The 22,410-nt window shown below is 28.9% G+C and overlaps 1 protein-coding gene across 4 annotated transcripts in view; it reads left to right on the forward strand.

Annotated features, from left to right (window-relative positions):
* Positions 1 to 22,410, forward strand: part of LOC136080484 (uncharacterized) — a 210,776-nt gene that overhangs the window by 179,939 nt on the left and 8,427 nt on the right. For all 4 annotated transcript variants that reach the window (XM_065797198.1, XM_065797199.1, XM_065797201.1 and 1 more), the window contains one exon: positions 18,710 to 18,748. In XM_065797198.1, coding sequence (XP_065653270.1) covers positions 18,710 to 18,748 — 39 coding nt within the window. The remainder of the gene's footprint in view (positions 1 to 18,709; positions 18,749 to 22,410) is intronic.

A 22,410-nucleotide genomic window follows, 5' to 3' on the forward strand; every position in this document is an offset into this window, starting at 1 on the left:
ATAAAAGTGCTGCATTTTTTCAATTTAGAGAAATAACTATGTAACTGTTTAGAGACAAAGTTCTTCAAGTTTTATTCATCACAAAGTTCATTATTTGTACACGAAAATTAATAAATAATCGAAAGTATTAAAAAAAAGTTGATTTCCTTCAAGACCAAACAAGTGCAACTCGACAAAGTGTTGACCAAGCTGTATTTCGCTATCAATATTTTGTGGCGAATCCTTTGTTGTCAATCACAGCCTTGCATCGTCGAGGCATAGATTCAATAAGGTGATCATTGAAACTTTGTGGAGTCGCTGCCCAGACCTTTGGATTTGTTCAAACAGTTGATCCTTATTACGAACACCTTCACGATTAATTATGCGGTTGACGATCTCCCACAGGTTCTCGATAGGGTTGAAATCCGGAAATTGAGGCGGTTAATCCATCACCAATAGGTGGTTGTCTTGAAACCACTGCTTGACTACTTTTGCAGTGTGTTTCGGATCGTTGTCTTGCTGAAAAACACATTTTATTGGCATATTCCATTCAGCATGAGGTAACAAAACATCTTTCATGATATTTTTATACATGAAACGGTCCATTATTCTATCGTTTCGATGTACTGGACCTAGACCGTTAGCAGAAAAACACCTCTAGACCATTACATCGCCTCCACCATGCTTCACGGTCTAATGGCAGTAACGTAAATTGAGGCGTATTCCTGCCGGTCGACGAACACGATAAATGCCATCTCTTGATGGCATTTGTCGTGTTCGTCCAATATAATGATGTTGAACTTCGATTCATCACTGAACAGGACAGTTCGCCATTTCTGCACATTCCAGTCAATATGAGATGTAGCAAACAGGAGTCTTTTCTTCTGGTTTTTAAGTGATATCAGCATTTTCTTTGCAGGGCGTCGAGAAAACAATCCGGCTTCAACAGCACGTCGTCTGATTGTTCTGCCCGATACAGGCAGCTCAAATTGCTTTTGTATTTCGACTGATGATATCAAAGGATCCTTCTTGACGGATCTGAGAATCATAGAACCCTTCCTCTAGAAGTGGTGGAACGCTGTCTTCAACCTTTTTTATCTGCTGCCACCTTTCCCGTATAACGAAATTTGGAACTTAGTCTTGGTGCGGTCCATTTATTCACGCGATATTTATCCGAAATACTCTTTAGTGACATTCCACTTTCGTAATCGCTAATAATTTTCTTTCTTAGTTCCAATCCAAGACTGTCGGGAGCCATTTTTTCACTTGAAGTCATAAAAATAAATAATCACGCTTCTCAAGGCTTACCGTGTTACATTAACCTTGGAATGATACAAGAATCTCTGTGGAACACAAAGTTTTGGTTGGATGTGGACTGTATTGATGTAATGAAACACTTGTTTTATTTTACTTCTTGTATTGATGTTCTTTGATAAAACACTTTGATAAAACTCACTTCGATAAACTGTCTTGATAATACTGACTGATTGACTTCCATATACTAACTGAATTACATGCCCATTTATGTTCATTTATGTTCATTTATGTTCATTTATGCTCATTTATGTCCATTTATGTTCCGGAAGATTCCAGATGCTTCTTTTCGATGCTTCTGGAAGCTTATGGATGCGTCTGGATGCTTCTGAATGTTTCTGGATATTTCTGGATGCTACTGGATGCTTCCAGATACTTCTTCTGGAATCTTCTGGAAGCTTCTGCATGCTTCTGGATATTTCCTTTAATTATTAAAAAACTTCCGTGACGTTGACACAGTCCAGACTTAAGAAAAATGAAACAAACCAAAAAGTTGCACTTGCTTTGTCCGCTGCAAAACGGCACTTGTCAACGAAATTCTGCCTGTGTGCTGTCACCTATCAGCTGATTGCTCATGTCAAGGCATGCTATGACTCCAGACTCCTGAACTGTTTGCTCTGGTAGTATAGTTTGTTTCGTTTTTAAGACATGTAAAATTAGGAACACTTTTTAGCATTGTTCGATGTTGGTTGCAAATGCTTTGTCCAATACTGTATATACATATGTACATAATTGCTCTGTTCTTTTAAGAACATTGAGCATTTTATAGTCGTATGTTGTTTAAACATATATATATATATATATATATATATATATATATATATATATATATATATATATATATATATATATGTATATATATATATATATATATATATATATATATATATATATATATATATATATATATATATATATATATATATATATATATATATATAATAAAGATTACCAAGAATCAAGCAAAAGTTGGCGGAATGTGACGCTTGCGAAAAGTTAAAATCCACATTTAACATTGTTGCATTATATTGGTTTTTATTTTGTTTTTTTTTTCAACTATATACTATATACTATATTTTATAACTATATACTATATTTTATACCGCTTTAAATAAATATATTTTATATATTTAACTGATGATGATTATATATAATAGAAACATGCCTTAAATTATAAAATGTCTTTAAATAAGTCATATATTTAAAAGTATTTTTACATTTTGTGCTAAAAAGAAGTTTTGGAAATGCTCAATTTAATTATCAGGTAATAAATCTTATTTTTTCTTGTGGAAAAATATTTTATTACAAGAAAAAATTTGTTATAAAAATCTAATCTTTTGGTTTGTGGTTGTTCAGCAAATATTTGTTCTCATGGTGAGACTTATTATTTCGCTTTTTTGTTTAATGGTTCTTTGGGATTATTATGCAACAAAGTTATCAGTTTTTTGAATGGGAATTATAAGTTTTTTGTATAGTTTCGTTATAGGATATTAGGCATTTTTTAGTTATACTGTTGTAGGCGGGGCACTTTTTATGAAAGACCATTTTTATTTGGGTGTTGTTTTTAACTTATCCATTGTTCCCATAGGTATTTTGAAAGTGTGGTTGAGTTTTTAATTTTTTTGTTTTTGAGCGATTGCTTCTGGTCCGCCCATCTTATTTTCCACACGCCCTCTGTTGAACCTATATATGTTTTGTCGGGTGTGGTTGGGTATAATGCAATGCTCTTACAAAATAAATTTGTTTTTTCGCAATCTCCGTTCATATGGCAGGTTTCGTTTAGTTTACAATTGCAGGCTAAAACGGCAGTTGGTTTTATCAAAAAACAAACTCCTTAAAGATCACTCTAAACTACTGATAGAAAAAATCAAAATCATATCACAAAATCATTTATATAAAAGCTTCGTTAAAAGGCGATGAGATCTGTTTCAAGGACACGCCCCTGACGAGTGGCGTTAGTGCAGGTCTCGGGCTCTCCGAATTGTCATTGGTGATCGCTGTGCATTCCTGGGGTGGGGAACCACCATTATCCATTACTTAATTCTGATTGGTTACCAAGGTACCAATATTTTTTTTTACCTCTTACACCCACGTATTATAGCGCTTTGTGAACTTTATATTATAAATTTGTTACACTAACGATATTTGCATACTTTTATCTCACACAGGTGATTATCAGTTTTCAATTTTTATCTAGAGTTTAGACCATAAATATTACCAAATTTATAAGCCTATTTTTTCTATTTATATTGCCGGTACTATCATTTTTTTATCATTTTACCAAATATTTTGTCTATCTACTTATATATTTTGTTGTTTTTGTATGATGCGATAACTTTAGCCATAGTTGCCGTTAATAAACCAGCGGATATATATTGACTTATATACTCATATACCCTTGTTTTATCATTTGCTTAGGATGACTAGAGCGTGAGTTATTGTTCACCCTATCCTTGAGTCTTAAAATTTTATTCTTCCTACAAAATAGGCTTTACATTCATTTATGATTCGCACCCAATGATATCATCTACAATCTACTTCTATTTTCACATCTCCCAGGTCTACGTAACTGGACGGCTTCGTTGGTAACTTTTTGCGATCATTGTGTCGCATAAACAAACGAATTAGTTTTGCCTACAATGCCAAGTTCGCTTTTTGCTGGGTTTAGTAGGCGGCAGGGTTATCTATTTTAGATAATAATTTTGTAATCTTTAAAAAACTTGAAAATGCTATAAATCTTGAAGCAAAAAGCAAAGCAACAACATTGAAATTATCTAATAAATCTTCTGATTTTGCGATTTATTAGATGATTTTAATGTTGTTGCTATGCTTTTTGCTTCGAATTTATAGCATTTTCAAGTTTAAACAAAGCTTTTTAATATAATTTTGTGATTTTTTATATTATTTTTTTTTTAGTAGTTTAGAGTGATCTTTAAGGGGTTGTATTTCGATGAAACCAACTGTTGCTTAAGCTTGCAATTGTGAACTTAACAAAACCTGCCCTATGGACGGAGATTGCAGAAAAAAAATGTTGCCTCTCCTACAACAACATAACTAGAAAATGCCTATTATGCTAATACGAAAAACTAATAAATTGTACGAAAAACTAAAAATTCTTTAATCGGTAAATTTTTATGCACTTACTTTGATCACGTGACTACAATATTTTTAAACAATTAGACCATTTTGTTAAAATATTTTATTTCCTGACCATGTATAACTTCTATCGACTATGGTTTAAGTGCGGTATTTGGCTACATGGTATGAGGATATGAATTTTTGGTATTAAAAAGTTTTCTAATTGCAGCATTAGGTTCTTATAGTCTAATAGTCTCTTTCTTATAGTAACTTATAATTGTAACTAATAATTGTATAAAAACCCCAAAGACAAACAACGAAAAAATGCAAACTAATATCCAAGAGAACAAATTTTTTCTGGACAACCACAATTCAAAAAATTAGATTTTTCTAGCGCATTTTTTTTTGTACAGAATTATTTTTCCACTAGAAAAATCAAGATTTCTTACCTGATAATTGCATTTAGCATGAAAGTAATAGTTGTAATAAATATGCAGTTTTATATATAAAAAAATATATAAATACAACTCTGTAACATATAATAAATACAACTCTGTAACGTTCAATAAATACAACTCTGTAACATACAATAAATATATTTCTGTAACATACAATAAATACAACTCTGTAACATACAAAAAATACAACTCTGTATCAATATAATTTATTTTATTTTACTTTAACTCATCGCGCACTCTCATGAAGATATACAACCACAATACGTATACATATATATATATATATATTTATATATATATATATATATATATATATATATATATATATATATATATATATATATATATATATATATATATATAAATATATATATATATATATATATATACATATATATATATATATATATATATATATATATATATATATATATATATATATGTAAATTATGTTAGTGTATATTACAAATAGAGTGCTCAATTTTCTTAAAAAACAGAGCAATAGTTAATTAGTAAAAAACACTTATCTAACTTTTATCTTCGACTTGAAGTTTCACCATTGCTGGAACTCTTCCTGATGATCCAGCAATGGTGAAACTTCAAGTCGAAGATAAAAGTTAGATAAGTGTTTTTTACTAATTATATATATATATATATATACATATACATATATATATCTATATATATGTATATACATATATATATATAAATATATATATATATATATATAAATATATATATTTATATATATATATATATATATATATATATAAATATATATATTTATATATATATATATATATATATATATATATATATATATATATATATATATATATATATATATATATATATATATATATATACATATATATATAAGGTTTCAATTAGGAAAATATATGAAATAATACTAAAATAAAACAAATGTTTGAAGAACTACCCAAGTATCATAGGGTTGACATTATTAGGTATCAAGCAGGGGTGCCTTTTTTATAGTATATTAATATTAATAGCAATAAAATTATGTTGTGCATAAACTTAACACTATATAAGAGTTAAAAGCAATAATAAGACCTCATTTAATTTAGGTACTTACGAACAAAGAAAAGGATATATATTACGACGTATTTATTTCTTAAATGAATGTCTTTAAAAAAATAAATAAAAGTATAAAAAATATATCTTACTGATGAAATTGACTCAAAATATTTTCGTATAAGAGCTAACTTACTATTTTAATATTGCTGCTTATAGCAATATTGTTTCACTTCTTCTCATGACGCTATCTTTTTAAATTGAATACTACCTTTTCTTCTCGTAATATAATTAATTACAACCACTTCTTCTCATGATTCCGTAATTGTTGAAATAAAATAATTTGATTACTTTTACCACTTCTGCTTTTGATACAATCTCTTTCAAAATAAATTACAACCCTTTCTTCTCTTGATTTATCCTGTAAATATTAAATTAAAAGTACTTCTCTTACTTCTTTTTGTTTTATAACTTAGTTTTATTTTAAAATTTATTAAATTTTGTAAAAAAATAATAATATAAGGGTCTGTTTACGTAAAAAGGTACTATTACACTATTTCTATTTAAGAAAACTGAATGTCATTCAGTATATCGCATAATAACTTTTACATATTAGTACGCATGCGTAGTAATATTTAAAAGTGTAAACATAGGCCAATTTTAACTATTTAATGTTAACCCAATATTGATAAAAAATATCCCACAAATACTGGCAGGGTCTGGGTTAGTGTTAGGGTTAGTGTTAGGGTTATATAATTATATATATTGAGCAGCCGTGGCGCAGTGCCCGCTGAAAAATGAGGCGTTGATTTGATGTTGATTCAATGTTTCTCGTCAACATTGATTCCATATTGATTTTTTGTCCAAAATGTTAGCCACTTATCAACGTTGATTTGGTGTTTACAAAAAACGTTGATCGAATGTTGCTTTTCAACGTTTAATCAACAATCATTTTTTCTTGGTGATTGAACACTGATTTTTATAATAGCCGACGGTATTTTGATATCGCTTTTTGATGCATATATCAAAAAAATATATATCAACAGTTTACGAAATATATATATATATATATATATATATATATATATATATATATATATATATATATATATATATATATATATATATTTAAACAACTTTAAAATGTATTCTACAAAATAGAGTGCTCAATGTTCTTAAAAGAACTGAGCAATTATAAATTAGTAGGAAATCACTTAGGAAAATTTTTTTTCATTTAACACTGTATTTCATCAATAAAAAGAGTCATCAGAAATGCTCTCATTAATAAAAAAACTAAGTATTTCTGATGAGTCTTTTTATTAATGAAACACAGTGTTAAATGAAAAAAAACTTTCTACTGATTTATAATTTATATATATATATATATATATATATATATATATATATATATATATATATATATATATATATATATATATATATATATATATATATATATATATATATATATATATATATATATAACTCAAAAGAATAATGAAAGAAAGTAGGCACTGCATTAAGTAAGAAAGTTTTTTATTGAATTTAACACAAAATTTACATTTTCAAACAATTTATTTAGCCTTTGCAGCATTGCTCATTATCAAAACTTTTCGATTGAGTCGTGTTCCTGATTGCCTTAAAAATTTCGAAATGCCTGAATAACATTCGCAAATTTTTGCATCATGATGCTGTCGTGTAATCGCATCTAAATCAAAAAATCAAATCAAATTTAAAATAAATCAAACTGCAGAAATTATAGCAAACAGTTATATAAATGACTGCCTAGGATAAACAAAATATATTTCCTGTGAAATAAAAAATCTAAAAAAATGCATAAAACCATTCTTGCCCACTATCATATGATACAGGGTGTATGTTTTAAAATTTGTCTTCAATGAACCACCCGAGACATTAAAACAGGCCCCAGCGTCCTCGTTCATCAACAACTTTCCGAAAGCTAAAGCCGATTTATATTACCTCCACAACGACTAAGATAACTCATCTATTATTAAAAAAATAAAAATTACTTAAGGGTCAGAATACATATTATGCTCATTCTATATGAATGAAATTATCTTAATTTCAATACATGGATTTTTAAAATTGACTCTTGAATCACTTTTCGCTTTTATCTATTTTTGCCATGAAACTCAACGCAAATCTTTTTTGAAAATCTTTAAAAAAAAAAGTAGTAAAATAAACAATATTATTATTATTTATGTAAAATATTTTATAGAAAATTAACCATGAAAAATTACCTAAATGGAAAAAATAAATAAAACTTTTATTTAATTTACCCTGGCAAGACAAATGTCTTTTTTGCTATCATCTTTATCCAAAACACAAATTTTAGAGCCATTTTCTACCTAGGTATAGATAAATTATACATACAAAAATTAAATAAAATTTTTAAACATTATATAGTGATTTTTATTTAAACTTGTCAACAAACATATATTTATAAAATATTTGTCAACAAAATTATATTGTATAACATATAGTTCTGATTTCTATTAATTTTTTTACTGCACACGCACACAGATTTTAATTAGAACAAAAGCAACATTAGGACTTTTTTTACCAATATATTTGAAGACAACATCATTTTCCCTTGAGATAGATTAGTTTCTTTCGAGAAGTCATTGTTATTTCAGCAACTGAAAAGCTTGCTATTTCACTGTGTAAATGGGGAGTTGATATTGATTTAAAAACATCTATAATTCAGTAAAAAAATAAGCATTTTATTTTAACAAACCATTATTTTACTTTTACAAAAATAGTTAACCTGCTATATTTGGAATCACGTTAGATGTTCTTTAGCTATTTGAACTATCAAAATAGTATCTTCCGTATAGTTCTTCATCACCAACCACAATATCTTCATCACTTTCACAAAATGTCATTGCTGTCTTTCTCCTTTAATATAAACTTTACTTTATAAACAAAAAAAGTGCATGATTTGTGTAATTCTATATTGCAAAATTTTTTATTTGTTAAAAACTAATTTTAGTAAAATTTACTTTTGCTTTGTCCCTTTTTTCTCTTCGGTGTCAGTTTCAAAATTTGAAGTATCTGCTGCTTTCTCTAAGTGTGACTGAGCTTCTTCATAAACACAAATCTATGTACGTAAAATCATTTATCAATATCTAATGAAGATGTAATTGAAATGTTTGCGGCAAAAGCAGGCCCTATGAGAATGGAGTGCAATTGGTGCACCGCATAAAAATTAATGAATTTTAATGAAAAACCCATGAAAAATAATGAATTTTTTAGTTTTTAAAAAACACTGAAAGTTTAAAAAAAAAACTAAAAACATTGTTAAAAAAACTTTTTTTAATCGTTGGAAATCTTCTTTAAACATTCTAAAGACATTCAGAACATATAATTTAAACAAATGCCCGTTGGAATATTGGATTTAAAATAAGTGATATTAAATGAGACAATAGTCATATTGTAAAGGGGGGCTAAAATAAATTTGCTCCAGCACATGTTTTCCTCTCCAGTGCCCTGGTCAAAACATACAGTTTAATATCTAATTCAATTATTTTACATATTTTTATAGTAATATGCAAACATGTAGTGTATAAAATCCTAGCAGGGTATATCTTCCAATCAGAGGTTGATGCCTGCCAGCTTTACGAATCGCAGCGGAACTTTTAAATGGCAGCCAGAAGCATTTCCCATCATTTTTCATCCAACTTTTAGCAATCACTTCCACTTCCTTAATTTTTCCATTTAAAAATTCAACAATGGCAATTGAAATTTCAATATTCTGGTGCAATTTAATTCTAAACAATCTTATATAAGTTACAAAATAAAATTAAAAATACATTAGAGATTAAAAACAATGAACTTTGTAAAACGCTTTTTAGATTTATTAATGTAAAACACCAGCATAAATATTTTATTATTTCTATAAACATACCAGGTATTTGTTTCACACAAAAAATTTATAAATTAAAATGCATTAAACTCGCTTTAAATTTGTTCAATGAACAACATATTTGACAAAATTACAAACAAATTTTTCAAAATAACACATGCACAGACATTCTTTAAAAATTGATGGTTTTTAATTCAAGAAATCAGTGATCACAATATCACAATGTCTAAGCAGAAAAAAAGCACAACCACCTTTTTAAACAGGTATCATCAAGCCTTTCTTCAAAAGTTCTTTTTTTTTCGGAAAAATTTTTTTTAGGTTGGCTAATGAATTTACATAACAAACGTCTAAATAAGATGTTTCAAAACAACAGGAAAAAACTTTCGAACTGAATGACAATTTAGAGCCTTGCATTTTACAAGATCTACAAAAACCTCTTCTACTAAAATAAACCCTTTGCCTTGAATAAAATAAACTCTGTCTCATAGATTTGATGTGATCTTTTTATTTACCACTTAGGCAGAAATTTCTTTACCATTCCTTTCTCTAAGAAAAATATCCAACTTTGTTCTCTCATCTAATTGATTCACTATTTGGGCAACAGTGATTTTCGCACCATTTTTTTAATTCAACCCAAAAAGTTTTCAAAAGGAAAACCTGATAGATGATCAAGACTCTCCCCAAAGTTAACACAATCATCAGCTAAATGAATCATGCTATGAACATTGTATGTTACCAAGATCAACCCCCATACAAAATTTGTACTTCTCTGACAAACCATATAAGCAGCTGTTTAGCAAATGCCACTAACAATTCATTTTTGGCCATTTTATTAGAAAGCAGTATGTGCATAGCAATTGAAAAAGAAATAAATAAGTCATAGTTTAAATTATTTTTCCTTTTTAAAACAACAGGTCCAGCATAGAGCAGAATAACCGAAACTCTGTTGCTTTCCACTTCTCAAGTTCAGTTAAAGAGCGTGGTCTACGTTGAAAATTGGATGGTGTATAACTTCGTAAATTTATGAGTTCATTTGAAATACTGTCTTTAACAGATTGACTTATTCTTATACATTGGGGACCTTTACACCAGTTTATTAGAAGTTTTTTAACTACTCCAAGACATATAAGGTGCATATAGTCTAATGGGAATCCAGTTACCATTGGGAAATTTAACTGAACAATTGGAGAAAGACTCTCAAGTTGGTGACCTTCTTTATAAAAATTATTTTTAAAAGCCATGTCAGTACAAAGTAAAGTAGTCGTTTCCAATAATCTTACACCATGTTTTTGTGTGCCAACTGCCATACATCTTTCACAGCTATGATAGCCACTATGCCCTATAATGCATTTAACAAATGCTCTTGCAGACGCATCACAAACAAAAGCTTTAATAGTCACCAGCAGCTGTTTATACACATTAGTTTGCAATTTTTTCATTTCAAGAATAAAATCTTCAAAGTACTCATCCAAATTGTTTGGTTTTCCCTGACCATGCCAAATTGCAACAGCATAGGATCCTTTTCTGTTAATTGTAACTAGTATAGGCCAAATGGAAGTCTTTTTACTATTGTACATAGGTGCACCATCAATACTTACAATTAGATCAAGCTTTTCCTTATTTCCGACTGTTGATATGTAATAATCAATTGCACTTTTAACTTCAAGATATACATAATCGCCTCCACTGACATATAGAACATTAGTCTAACTGAAGTTAGAGTATCAATACTACTGTACAAACTATTTTTAAATGCAATGTCGTCAACATCACAATAATTAGATTCAACTTTACTTAAACAAAATTTATTTTCTGGCGAAGTAGTTGAAAACATCAATATATCACTGTGCACATCTTCAGAAACTTCAAAAATCTTTTGAATGTCTAAATCTAGATGAACGCAATTCCCTATACCAACAATGTTGCACTCTTCAAGAAGATATATTATTCTTTTTTCAATATTTCATTTTTCTTTCATAAATTCTCTCATATATAGGCTTCTGTCATATTTAGGCATTATTATCTTTATTTTATTACAACACAAAAGAAAAAAAAATAAAGGCATTATTATTCTTATACAGAAAAAATCAATTTAAATTGCATTTTGTACTATATGATTTAAGTTTGCAGTCAGAAATTATCAGGCAAATACTTGCAGCCATTAATAATTTGCTATGATAATAGTAATCTTATTATAATAAGCATTAATAAGCCAAATTGCTGCTAAGTTGTGACTTTTTCATGTTAAATTGTTAAAATATTTATATTAAGATGTTCTATTATCCTCAAATAGTTAAAGAACTACCCTAATTTCATTAGGATAATCTTTATTCAAGAACTGAAAAAATAATTACTTAATAAAATATATGTTTTTCAATAAAGTTTATATTCATTTCTACCGCATAATACAATTAAAATTTGAACAAACGTTTTATAACCACCAAAAATAACAAAAAAATCCCAGTAGAAAATGCTCATCATATTACAGTTAGTAAACGGCTCGATAAATTTGTTTTTTGTCAACAGTAAATCAACGAACGCTCAGTGTTTGTAAATAAACGTTGATTTGCTGTTGATAACATTGCTGTTGTTACAACATCCATTTATGGTTGATCGCCGTTGATCGCTAATGCCAACGCAAAATCAACGTTGATCAACATCAAATCAACGCTTCATTTTTTAGAAGGTGGTTAGTGTTCACCCCAAAAAGTGACATTGGTACGGAAGGAGGCATGAACTTCCCGTTAAATGCTCTCCAGCGGTGTTCTGTGACAAGACCGTAAGGACTTCTGGAAGCACCTAAATAACTACAAAAAAAAATAACTATATTCGTCAATATTGGCATGTTAATATTGCGCCATTATTGGCATTTCAATATTAGTAAAACAATAATGGGGTAATATTGAAATGCTATTAGTGACCAATATTGTTTGCCAATATTGATAAGGCAATATTGGCATGTTATTGCTTGAAAATATTGGTACTATATCAGATATCTTGGCTAAGATTGGTCAAGATACCCAACATTGCGCCAATGTTACGCTAATATTGTTTGCTACCTAAGTAAGTATTTCTGGGGCGGCTTAAAAATTATGACGATTTTGTGACAACCTCGCTAACAAGTCAAAAACTAATGATAATATAGACTTAAAGTGGTTATACATATTTAACTATCTATTTTAAAGTTTGTGGCCCCCTCAAATTGAGGGAGTGGGGTTATTATTTACATGGTTATAAAACTGAACACTGAATAATTTAAAAACAAAATTTGAAATCTGTCGATGAGTACATAATTAGTTTACATTTATGAAAACATAAAGAATGCAACTCATTTCCATCACGTTTAAGGTTGGTGGAAAGGAAGTTGAGATTTTAGGGTTTCTTGTTCCCATGCTCCTATCACAGTAATTTTTTTTTTTGTAAAGAATATTTTTACCACACTTAAGAAAGTGAAAAAATTAGGTATATTCCTTTTTTTCAAAAATTTGGTTATTTCAAACATTTAAAAACCATACAACGCCACTGCATATGCATACATGCATACATACATATATACATGCATAAATATATACATACGTACATACATACATTCATACATACATTCATACAGACAGACTGACAGACAGACAGACAGACAGACAGACAGACAGACTGACAGACAGACATACAGAGACTAGAGCTGCGCAAGATTGGGTTTTTTATCTTCGATCGAGTTCGATCAAGATTTAAAAAAATTTGATCGAGTTCGAATTCGTGTTCGAGTTTCTGATACTGAGAACAACCAGTTTCATAAGTGCCTGAAAATCCTGTCCCTCAACGAAATCGTACGGCAGGTCATCGGAGTCCAACATGCGTCCAATAGCTCGTGTTCCTTCTTTGCCTTTTTCCTGATCAGACTTTCATGCTGTTTTCTTAGCCCACAGATCTGTGATACTACTGACAGTTGTTTGTCAGCTTTATTTTCTTCTTTTTTCACTATATTTGCTTCATGTGCCTTTTTATCACACTCTGCTGATTGTGAATAAATGAGCCATTAGTAGATGAAGTAGGACAAGATATTTTTTGACTGTATTTTCCAATTTGCAAAAGCCAAAAATAGTATCGTTAGTTTTACGCCTATTAAAATAATTCCATATAACGCCTTATTCTCTCGTCCTCTATGTTAAAGCATTTTGATTTATTTTACAGTGACTTTTTGAAGCGTTTTAATACGATTTTACCGCAACTTTTTAAACATAGAACTTGAGGTTCAAAGTTCGAATTATATTTGATTAACTAAACATATTCGATTTGAGTTGATTACTGAATAAACTCAAACCCCAACTCGAGACTTTGAGTTTTGCGCACCTCTAACATACACACATATACATATACTGTAACCAAACAAACTTCCATAATATTTTTGGTGTATCTGCTTTGTATTAGTTAAAAGGAAGTTCGAAAACATTAAAAATAATAGGATTAAGATATTGGATGTAAAAAAATCAAAAACGGTTTTGCATTTTTATTATTCAACAGTTTATTTTACCATTATGTTTCTTTATCATATTTCGCATTGTTGCAAAATTTGACCAAATTTTAATAAAACTGTTTCTTTCTTCAGTTTCAAGAGTCAACACGTCAGAAAATTGTTAAATCTTTAAGCATGATTATCTTTGATAATGAATAAAATGATTACAATTGTCTTTAACCATAATTGAAAATCGTTTTGAGTGTTTAATGTTTATAAAAGAAGCCTATTTTAGTGATTTTTTTTAATGAAAAAATTATTTAAAGACTTTATATAATATGACGTCACACTAAATTTTGATCACCAGCTTGTTTTAGTTTTTTTTTTAATTAATGTAAAAATTCAAATAATTCTTAAAAATACACTCTAAAACATTGTCAAGACCAACAACAAAATCTCCTTGTATGGTAGATAAATTTGTAAAGTATGGACATTATGAACGATGTTATTTTCACCATACAATGATGCGCAGTGATCGACAAAATCATTTAATAAATTTGGAGCCTGCTGTAAGTTATTTTTAAACGTAGAAGAACATGTATATTCTTTATATGCTTTCTAATTGAGCAGTTCTTTAAAAAACATCTTAACTAAATATACACAATTTAAATGCATTTAGTTTGTTTATGTTACGATATTACCTAATAAATATAATTTACCATAAAAATATTATAAAATAACATTATTTAATAATAATAAAAAATATTATAATGATCGTAATTGTATTTATTATTACTTTTTGTCATCATTTTATTTTTATTTTTTAAGTAGAGCTTATAAGAGATTTATATTTAAATTTGTTTTTCTCCTAAACAAATATCATTAATAGCTCAGTGGTTTCGCGCGTTGTCATCATAGTTGTTTGGGGGTTTTAAGACCTCCCCTTGCCTAATTAATTTTAAAATTTTTTGAATCTTGCTTATATTTATAGCAAAAAATATTAATATAGCAAAAAAGATTTCTAGTTGTTAAAACAAAATATATTTTATAGATTTATTATACGATTGTTCCATATACTGCCTGCAAACTGATATGATAGAGACGTTTGCATTTACAGACGTTTGTAAGTAACGCTTAAAAAATAGCAGAACTAAGAAAACTTTAGACAATTAAAAAAGAAATTCGTCTAAAACGCTAATCTAAAAGTAAAGCCAAAAAAATTTTCGCAGTGACGTCAGTTTGTGGCAAAAATATTTTAAAAGTAAAGTTTGCTTTTGCATTTATTTTAATTATTGTGCATACAATTGCACCAAGTGATGTATAAAATGGGACAGATAAATCATTTCATGGATGAAAGTTTATTTATTTCAATACTAATAAATAAGTAGTTTTAAAGTTATAACATTATAATTACTATATATAGTCTTGAAGAAGATGACGTAAATTTAGCTATCAAGAGACCCATATCCAGAGGCAATTTTAGGGGATGGAGCGGGTTTTAAGGAAAGGGCTTTAATTCCTGCCCCCATCACCCCCTCCACTCCCAAAAAAAGTGATTTTTAAGTTATAGTCGGTTTTTTGACGAATTTAGTCGGCTATATGGCACAATTTACAAAGACAAATTTTTATTTTGAGGACTTTTTGAGACACAGTCGGTACTTTTTAAGTTTTAACTCCCTCTCCCTTATTTTATTTGTAGAATCACCTCTGCGCATAACATGCATATATTTTATAGATCAGTGGGTTAACGCGCTGTTATCGCAGCCGTTTTGTGTGGGTTTTAATCCGCCTCATAACACAATCTATTTGAAATAACTTTAATATATATGTATACATATATATATATATATATATATATATATATATATATATATATATATATATATATATATATATATATATATATATATATATTCATATATATATATATATATATATATATATATATATATATATATATATATATATATATTATATGTGTGTGTAAATTATGTTAGTGTATTTTACAAACAGAGTGCTCAATGTTCTTAAATAACAGAGCAATAATAAAGTAGTAAAAAACACTTGTATCTTCTACTTGAAGTTTCACCATTGCTGGATCATCAGGAATAGTTGAGAACTCTTCCTGATGATCCAGTAATGGTGAAACTTCAAATAGAAGTTAGATAAATGTTTTTTACTAATTTATATATATATATATATATATATATATATATTTAAACAACTTTAAAAAGTATTCTACACAATAGAGTGCTCAATGTTCTTAAAAGAACAGAGCAATTATATATTAGTAGAAAATCACTTAACAAAAATTTTCTCCATTTAACTTCTAATGAATCTTTGTTGATGAAACACAGTGTTAAATGGAAAAAAATTTTGTTAAGTGATTTTCTACTAATATATATATATATATATATATATATATATATATATATATATATTATATATATATATATATATATATATATATATGTATATATATATATATATATATATATATATATATAATATATATATAGCAAACCGATAAATATTGTTGAAATTACGTTTTGTTGTAAAAAATTTAAAGATTCTTCTAGCTATCGTTGTTTTTTTTGCCTCCGCAGCATCACTTTCTGGAGTAACAGGACTGTCTGATTTAATTTATTCTTTATTAAGATTCAAATTATAATGATTTTTCAGACAACCCGCAGCTTAATATGACAAATGACCTGAGCACATTAATAACATTAGTATCTCGATCATGAAACATACCTAACAAGTTTCTCGCGATGTTTTAATGTTTTAAGAGTTGTTAGCTTTTTTGAAAATCTTTTTGTTTTTTATAGTGTATAACATCTTTACATTTTTTTTTTCTCTAGTTTTTTGCCGTATAAAAATATAAATATAACAAATATTTCCAATTTACAGATGGCTGGGGCAAGAAGAAGACACAATTTGTCTTATCGCCAAGCCCCGAGATTGATTTCGTAAAAAATTAATAATTTCGTATAGAGTATATAAATGTTACCAATATATATAAGACATAAGACATTATTTTTAAAAAGATAAAACAAAAACAAAAAGTTACAGGTCATAAAGAATTTCAAAACTTAAAAAAAAAATAATTTTTTAGAGTAATAAAATAATCAATAAAAAGCAAAATAACAAATCTTAGAAATAAATATTAAATAAATAAGTAAATAAAGATTATTATAAACTTGCACAAAGTTAAACTTGCAATGGAAAAATAAAAAATTAAAAAAAAAGGTTTTTAACAACTTTTATATATATTTTTTTTTAATTAATTAAGATTAAATGCTAAAATTATTAATAAAACACTGAATTGAAAAGAAATTGAACCTTTCCAATTATAAAATATATATATATAGTTATATGTATTTAAGCATGCTTCAACCAATATCCATAAAAGGGTTGACAAAGATAAACTTTAAACTAAATTGAAAAAAGTTATCTGTGTCACCCGAAAAAGTCAAGCATTCCATCACTAACTAGGAGCATTTGCTTCAATTTTACTTTAAATTCGTCAAGAGTTTCAAGAGTTTTAAATTTATTAGATAGAATTTTATTCCATACTTTTGGTCGTCTAATGGATAATGAAAACTCAGTTGTAGCATAAAAACTTTTGGGCTGAATATAGGTGTTATTTGAGTATCTGGTTAAGTATCTATGTTTATTTATTTTGATTAACGAATTAAAAATGCTTAGTGTTGTTCTTTTATTAACTTTATACATGAAAATTAAAAGATGAAAAATATTTATTTGCTAGACATTAATTACTCTGCCACGTCGGCATGCTGACTGCTGAAAATTTCAAAAATATGGTATAAATAAAAGACTTAACAAAAAAGATCAAAATTAAAGAGTTGTTGCCAAATTTCAATTTTCAACAGAAAGTAAAACTGCAAAACTTGACAAACGTTTAAATACGTTGAACATTACATAATGTGAAGTTTGCGTAATTCAGACATATACTTACATTTTTTGCTTCATATTTTCTTATTAAAAAAAATTAATATGCCTCTTTCTCGTAATTACCTCTGTTGCGATGGTTGCCACGAGTTCTGTGTCAAACACGCTCGAAAGGTTACTACTAACACTGCAAACACTTTTAAGTTTTGCAATAACTTATATAGATAATCTAAAGTTAAACCGTGCAAATTACAAGGAAGTTGACTTATTTAGAAAACTTAGGTGTTTATAAAAAAAAACTGCGCGTGCGCAACTGTGTACTTTTTTTTGTAACAAATATGATTTATTATTGGTTAAAGATTGGCAAGATTGCCAAAGTTGGCACAGTGCTGCGAGTCGTAAAACGAACTTGAAAAATCATTGGTAATCACTTGCATCATTAAAGCAGTGGTGCCGATCATAATCTAATTAAAACCATTCATGAACCATGCATGAAGAGTTTGCTGGGATTTTCATTTAACCCTGTTTTACTTTATAAATATGTTTTAATGTATATACTACTTTACTTGTAAAGTAATTTTTTTTAATGATATTTAGGTTCATTGACAAACATTGTGCATAATATAAATCCGACAGGTAAATAATTACTTATAAAAATAATTATGTATGTTTGTATGTGTGTATGGATGTATACATATATACAATATTTCTTATTTTTATAAATGATCCTTATATCTCTCTAAATATTTTCAGTAGCTAGCCATTTTGCTGACGAAACTAACTTACTTTTAACAATTAAACTATATATAAATTAATAAAAATGTTAATTATGATTTGTTGAATCTACGTTACAGCTAACCATTTTGCTGACGACACCAACATACTCTTAGCAAATTATTTAATAAATCTAACAAAATGTTAGTCATGATTTATTGAATATACTTTAATGGCTGCGCATCATTTTCACATCATTACTATCTAAAATTATTAAACACCTAAACTTCAGAGTAAATGGCAAAAAAATACTTCCTAAAATTTTTTTTAAAATGTATCGGGAATTGAATTGACACAAGTATTTTTTTTATTCTCACCTAAACAATGTAGCAGTGAAACTCTGTAGACCAAATTGGAATATTAAACTGCCTTTGCATTTATCATAACAATCATATATAAAATTTGCTGCAAGAACAATTTTTTAGATGAGGACTGGGCCGTCCCGAACGCAGAGTGTAAGGGGTGCCCCACCCCTTGTCACAGCTGTTTGTATGCATTTGAGTTGGCAAATTTGTACATTTAGCGTTTCAGTTTGCAAGTTTGCAACTATAATTGGCAAATTTCAAATATGGAGGATCTTTTTAAGTCTCTACTTGGCAGCTGAAAGAAAAAATGTGCTGGTTGGTTGGTAAAGTTTTTAAATCCATGAAGCTACTTGCTCAATTTTATTTTTTCATCAAGTCGACATTGAAGGCAGAAGATGTTATTCAAATTGTCTGTACATTAAAAAAAATAATCTACTTCGATTTCCATTTCTCCCATATATTGCTTGAGATGGTTTTAAACTCCACTTGATTGACTGAATTGTGTTAAAAAGAGGATTCTTGGAAATTCTGTGTTCAATATGAGGATTTTTAGTAAACTGTTTGGGCAACTAGGTTACGCTAATTAATGTCCGGCAAAAAATTAAATAACTAAATTTTTTGGAAAGAACGTACATTAAACCATCGTAAATGAGTAGTGAACTATACCCCCAGATTATAACATACCAGGTCTTTATTAACCCTTTTTATTCCGCTAGTTTTCAAATTCTTGACAATCAGTCAAAACTTAAAAGTCTCAAAAGTGTCCTTATTTAACATTTAAGCAAAAAATACAATATAAACTTAGTTGGAAATGCTGCAATAAAATCGTTATAATCAAGAATTCATATAAAACCAAAAAGTAAACATCAAGAACACGTGCATAACTTATAAAATGTTTTTTTTTAAATATCTATGTTTTATAAATGTTTAGATTTTCTTGATTTACGATTGTACTGTAAATTACTCTCTCGAAGTAACCTCCAAATGTAATCCCCCATAATGTTTTAGTTAACCTGTCCTTTGTAAGCACGTTCAAAGTTCAATATAACGTAATGAAAGCGCTCACCTTTTTTCTTGGAGAAAGCGCCCTTGTTCTCCTTGAATTTGTCGAGATGCATATCAAAGATATGCACTTTCAGAGACATTCTGCATCCCATTTTAGCCTAATTTTTTATGAGAGCCTGGACCAATTCCACTAAGTTTTCAGCTGTGAATTCTTAGGAAGCCGTGAACAACTGCAACGAAACTGCTTTAAGCCGCTCTCTCTGAACCTGTTCAACAGCTTTGCGTAATCCTTTTATGTTTTTGCGAAATCCTGACAATTCAGGATTTCGCAAAAATATCAAAGCAATGACAAATTGCTTAATGAGGCCCAACTTGATGTACAGTAATAGCATAAACACTTTATGAAATTCTATCAACTGCTCCCACTTCACGTTGCTCTTTCCAACAGAAAATTCGGTCCCTTGTGGCCAGTCGTTTGTGCAAAAATAGGCCTTAGTATCATGGCTGTCCCAGAGACAGAAAAAACAAGGAAATTTTGTGAAACCACTTTGTAGACCCATGAGGAATGATACCAATATGAAGTCACCGAAGACCTCCCATCCGTTGCCGTCTTTAATGAAATCCGCTACATGCTGAATGCATTAAAGTATAACATTTTGACACTGGTGTAGTCCTCTTTGAGGTGTGTAAAATCGGTCATCGGGAGAGACGGGTTACTGTTTCTATTAAGAAGCAAAACGACTTTTAGGCTGAGAAATGAACTGTATATAAATAAAAATGCAATTGTATGGGATTGTATAAAATATCTATAGCCAGAAATAGACCGGTAACAATGTTGCAGAAGCACAGTTCATAACGGTGACTGAAGAAGTTGGAGAATCTTTAATACCGCTTCCTCGGATCCTTGACTTGTACGTTATCATTAACCAAGTTTCTCTGTTTGAGCCTGGATATCAAAAACTAAGCATTCGATTTTTTAAGCCCGAGGTCCCTAATTAGAAAAGTAAGACTATCCCATCTATCCTCAAATTAATTTGCGAAAACTTATTGCTTATATCTAGTATCTTGCTTGCTATCTGACTTGCTGCTGTCTCCTGAAGATGGTCGATGCTGCCTAAAAGGAATTGATATAATCAGATTGGTGATATGCGGTACTGGGGCGATGGATGAAGATATGTCTGGATAAAAAATGATTGGAGCATTTTTATCGGTGCGACAATTTTTCTGGTTCACTATGCAGAAGTAGCAGTTGCTTGAGTTGTCTGTTGTGACATAGCACCGAATGATGCATACGAATTATAATAATTTGAGAACAGATGGAACGTTTTCGTTTAAGGAACAGTTAGCGGCTTATGACAAATTTTATAAATTACAACTTCTTGAAATGAACTAGATTTAAAACATTGAAATGTTATGAGAGTAAATTAAAACACATTTAAGCAAGAAGCAACTGTTTCATTTACCTTCAAGTATTTTTTTGCAATATTTGCATGTGAAATGATGGGCTCTTGATTTGTCTTGGTTCGCTCTTGACCAGTACGCTGAAGTATGCCCTGAAGGCCTCGCACATCATACGACGCACTTTACATGTTTTCACGGAATACATTTTTGCTCTGTTTTTTATGAATTGTCGACACACATAGCAGATTGAATCAGCTGAATAAAAACAACCTCTTGATGGCATATCAAATAAAAAAACTTCACTTTAACAAAGTTATCATTTTAGTTTGCAATAATACGAACTAAAATCTTGATTCTAGATACCTATGCTTTTCTACTCGCTTAGAACGTTCAAAATCGTTCTAAAAAGTTATGCGATTGACTTGAATGTACTGGAATTTTATTGAAAGTTCTTGAGTGTTTAGAAAAACTGTAGAAACATCTGCACAACTTTAGCAATACAGGAAAACTTTCGACGAACACACGCGGTTTTCTAGATTTCATTGGTAAAATCACTCACAGATCACTCACAGAAGCAAAGTTTTTTTGGAACAACAGCACTTTCTTTTCTGTTCTAGACCTAAAGGGTTAGGAAAACACACTTTTAACCCAGGAACAGTTACCTAGCGTAATCAAATAAATACACTAAAACTTTATATCTTTATAAAGCGTGTACACGAAATAAATGTGAAAGTAGAAAAACATCTAAAAAAAGCACTCCTCAATTTTTTTTTTGAACCAAGTAATAATTTTGATAAAAGATAAGATATCAAA

This window comes from Hydra vulgaris, chromosome 05, assembly GCF_038396675.1.
Source record: "Hydra vulgaris chromosome 05, alternate assembly HydraT2T_AEP".
In the NCBI taxonomy this organism is placed as follows: domain Eukaryota; kingdom Metazoa; phylum Cnidaria; class Hydrozoa; order Anthoathecata; family Hydridae; genus Hydra; species Hydra vulgaris.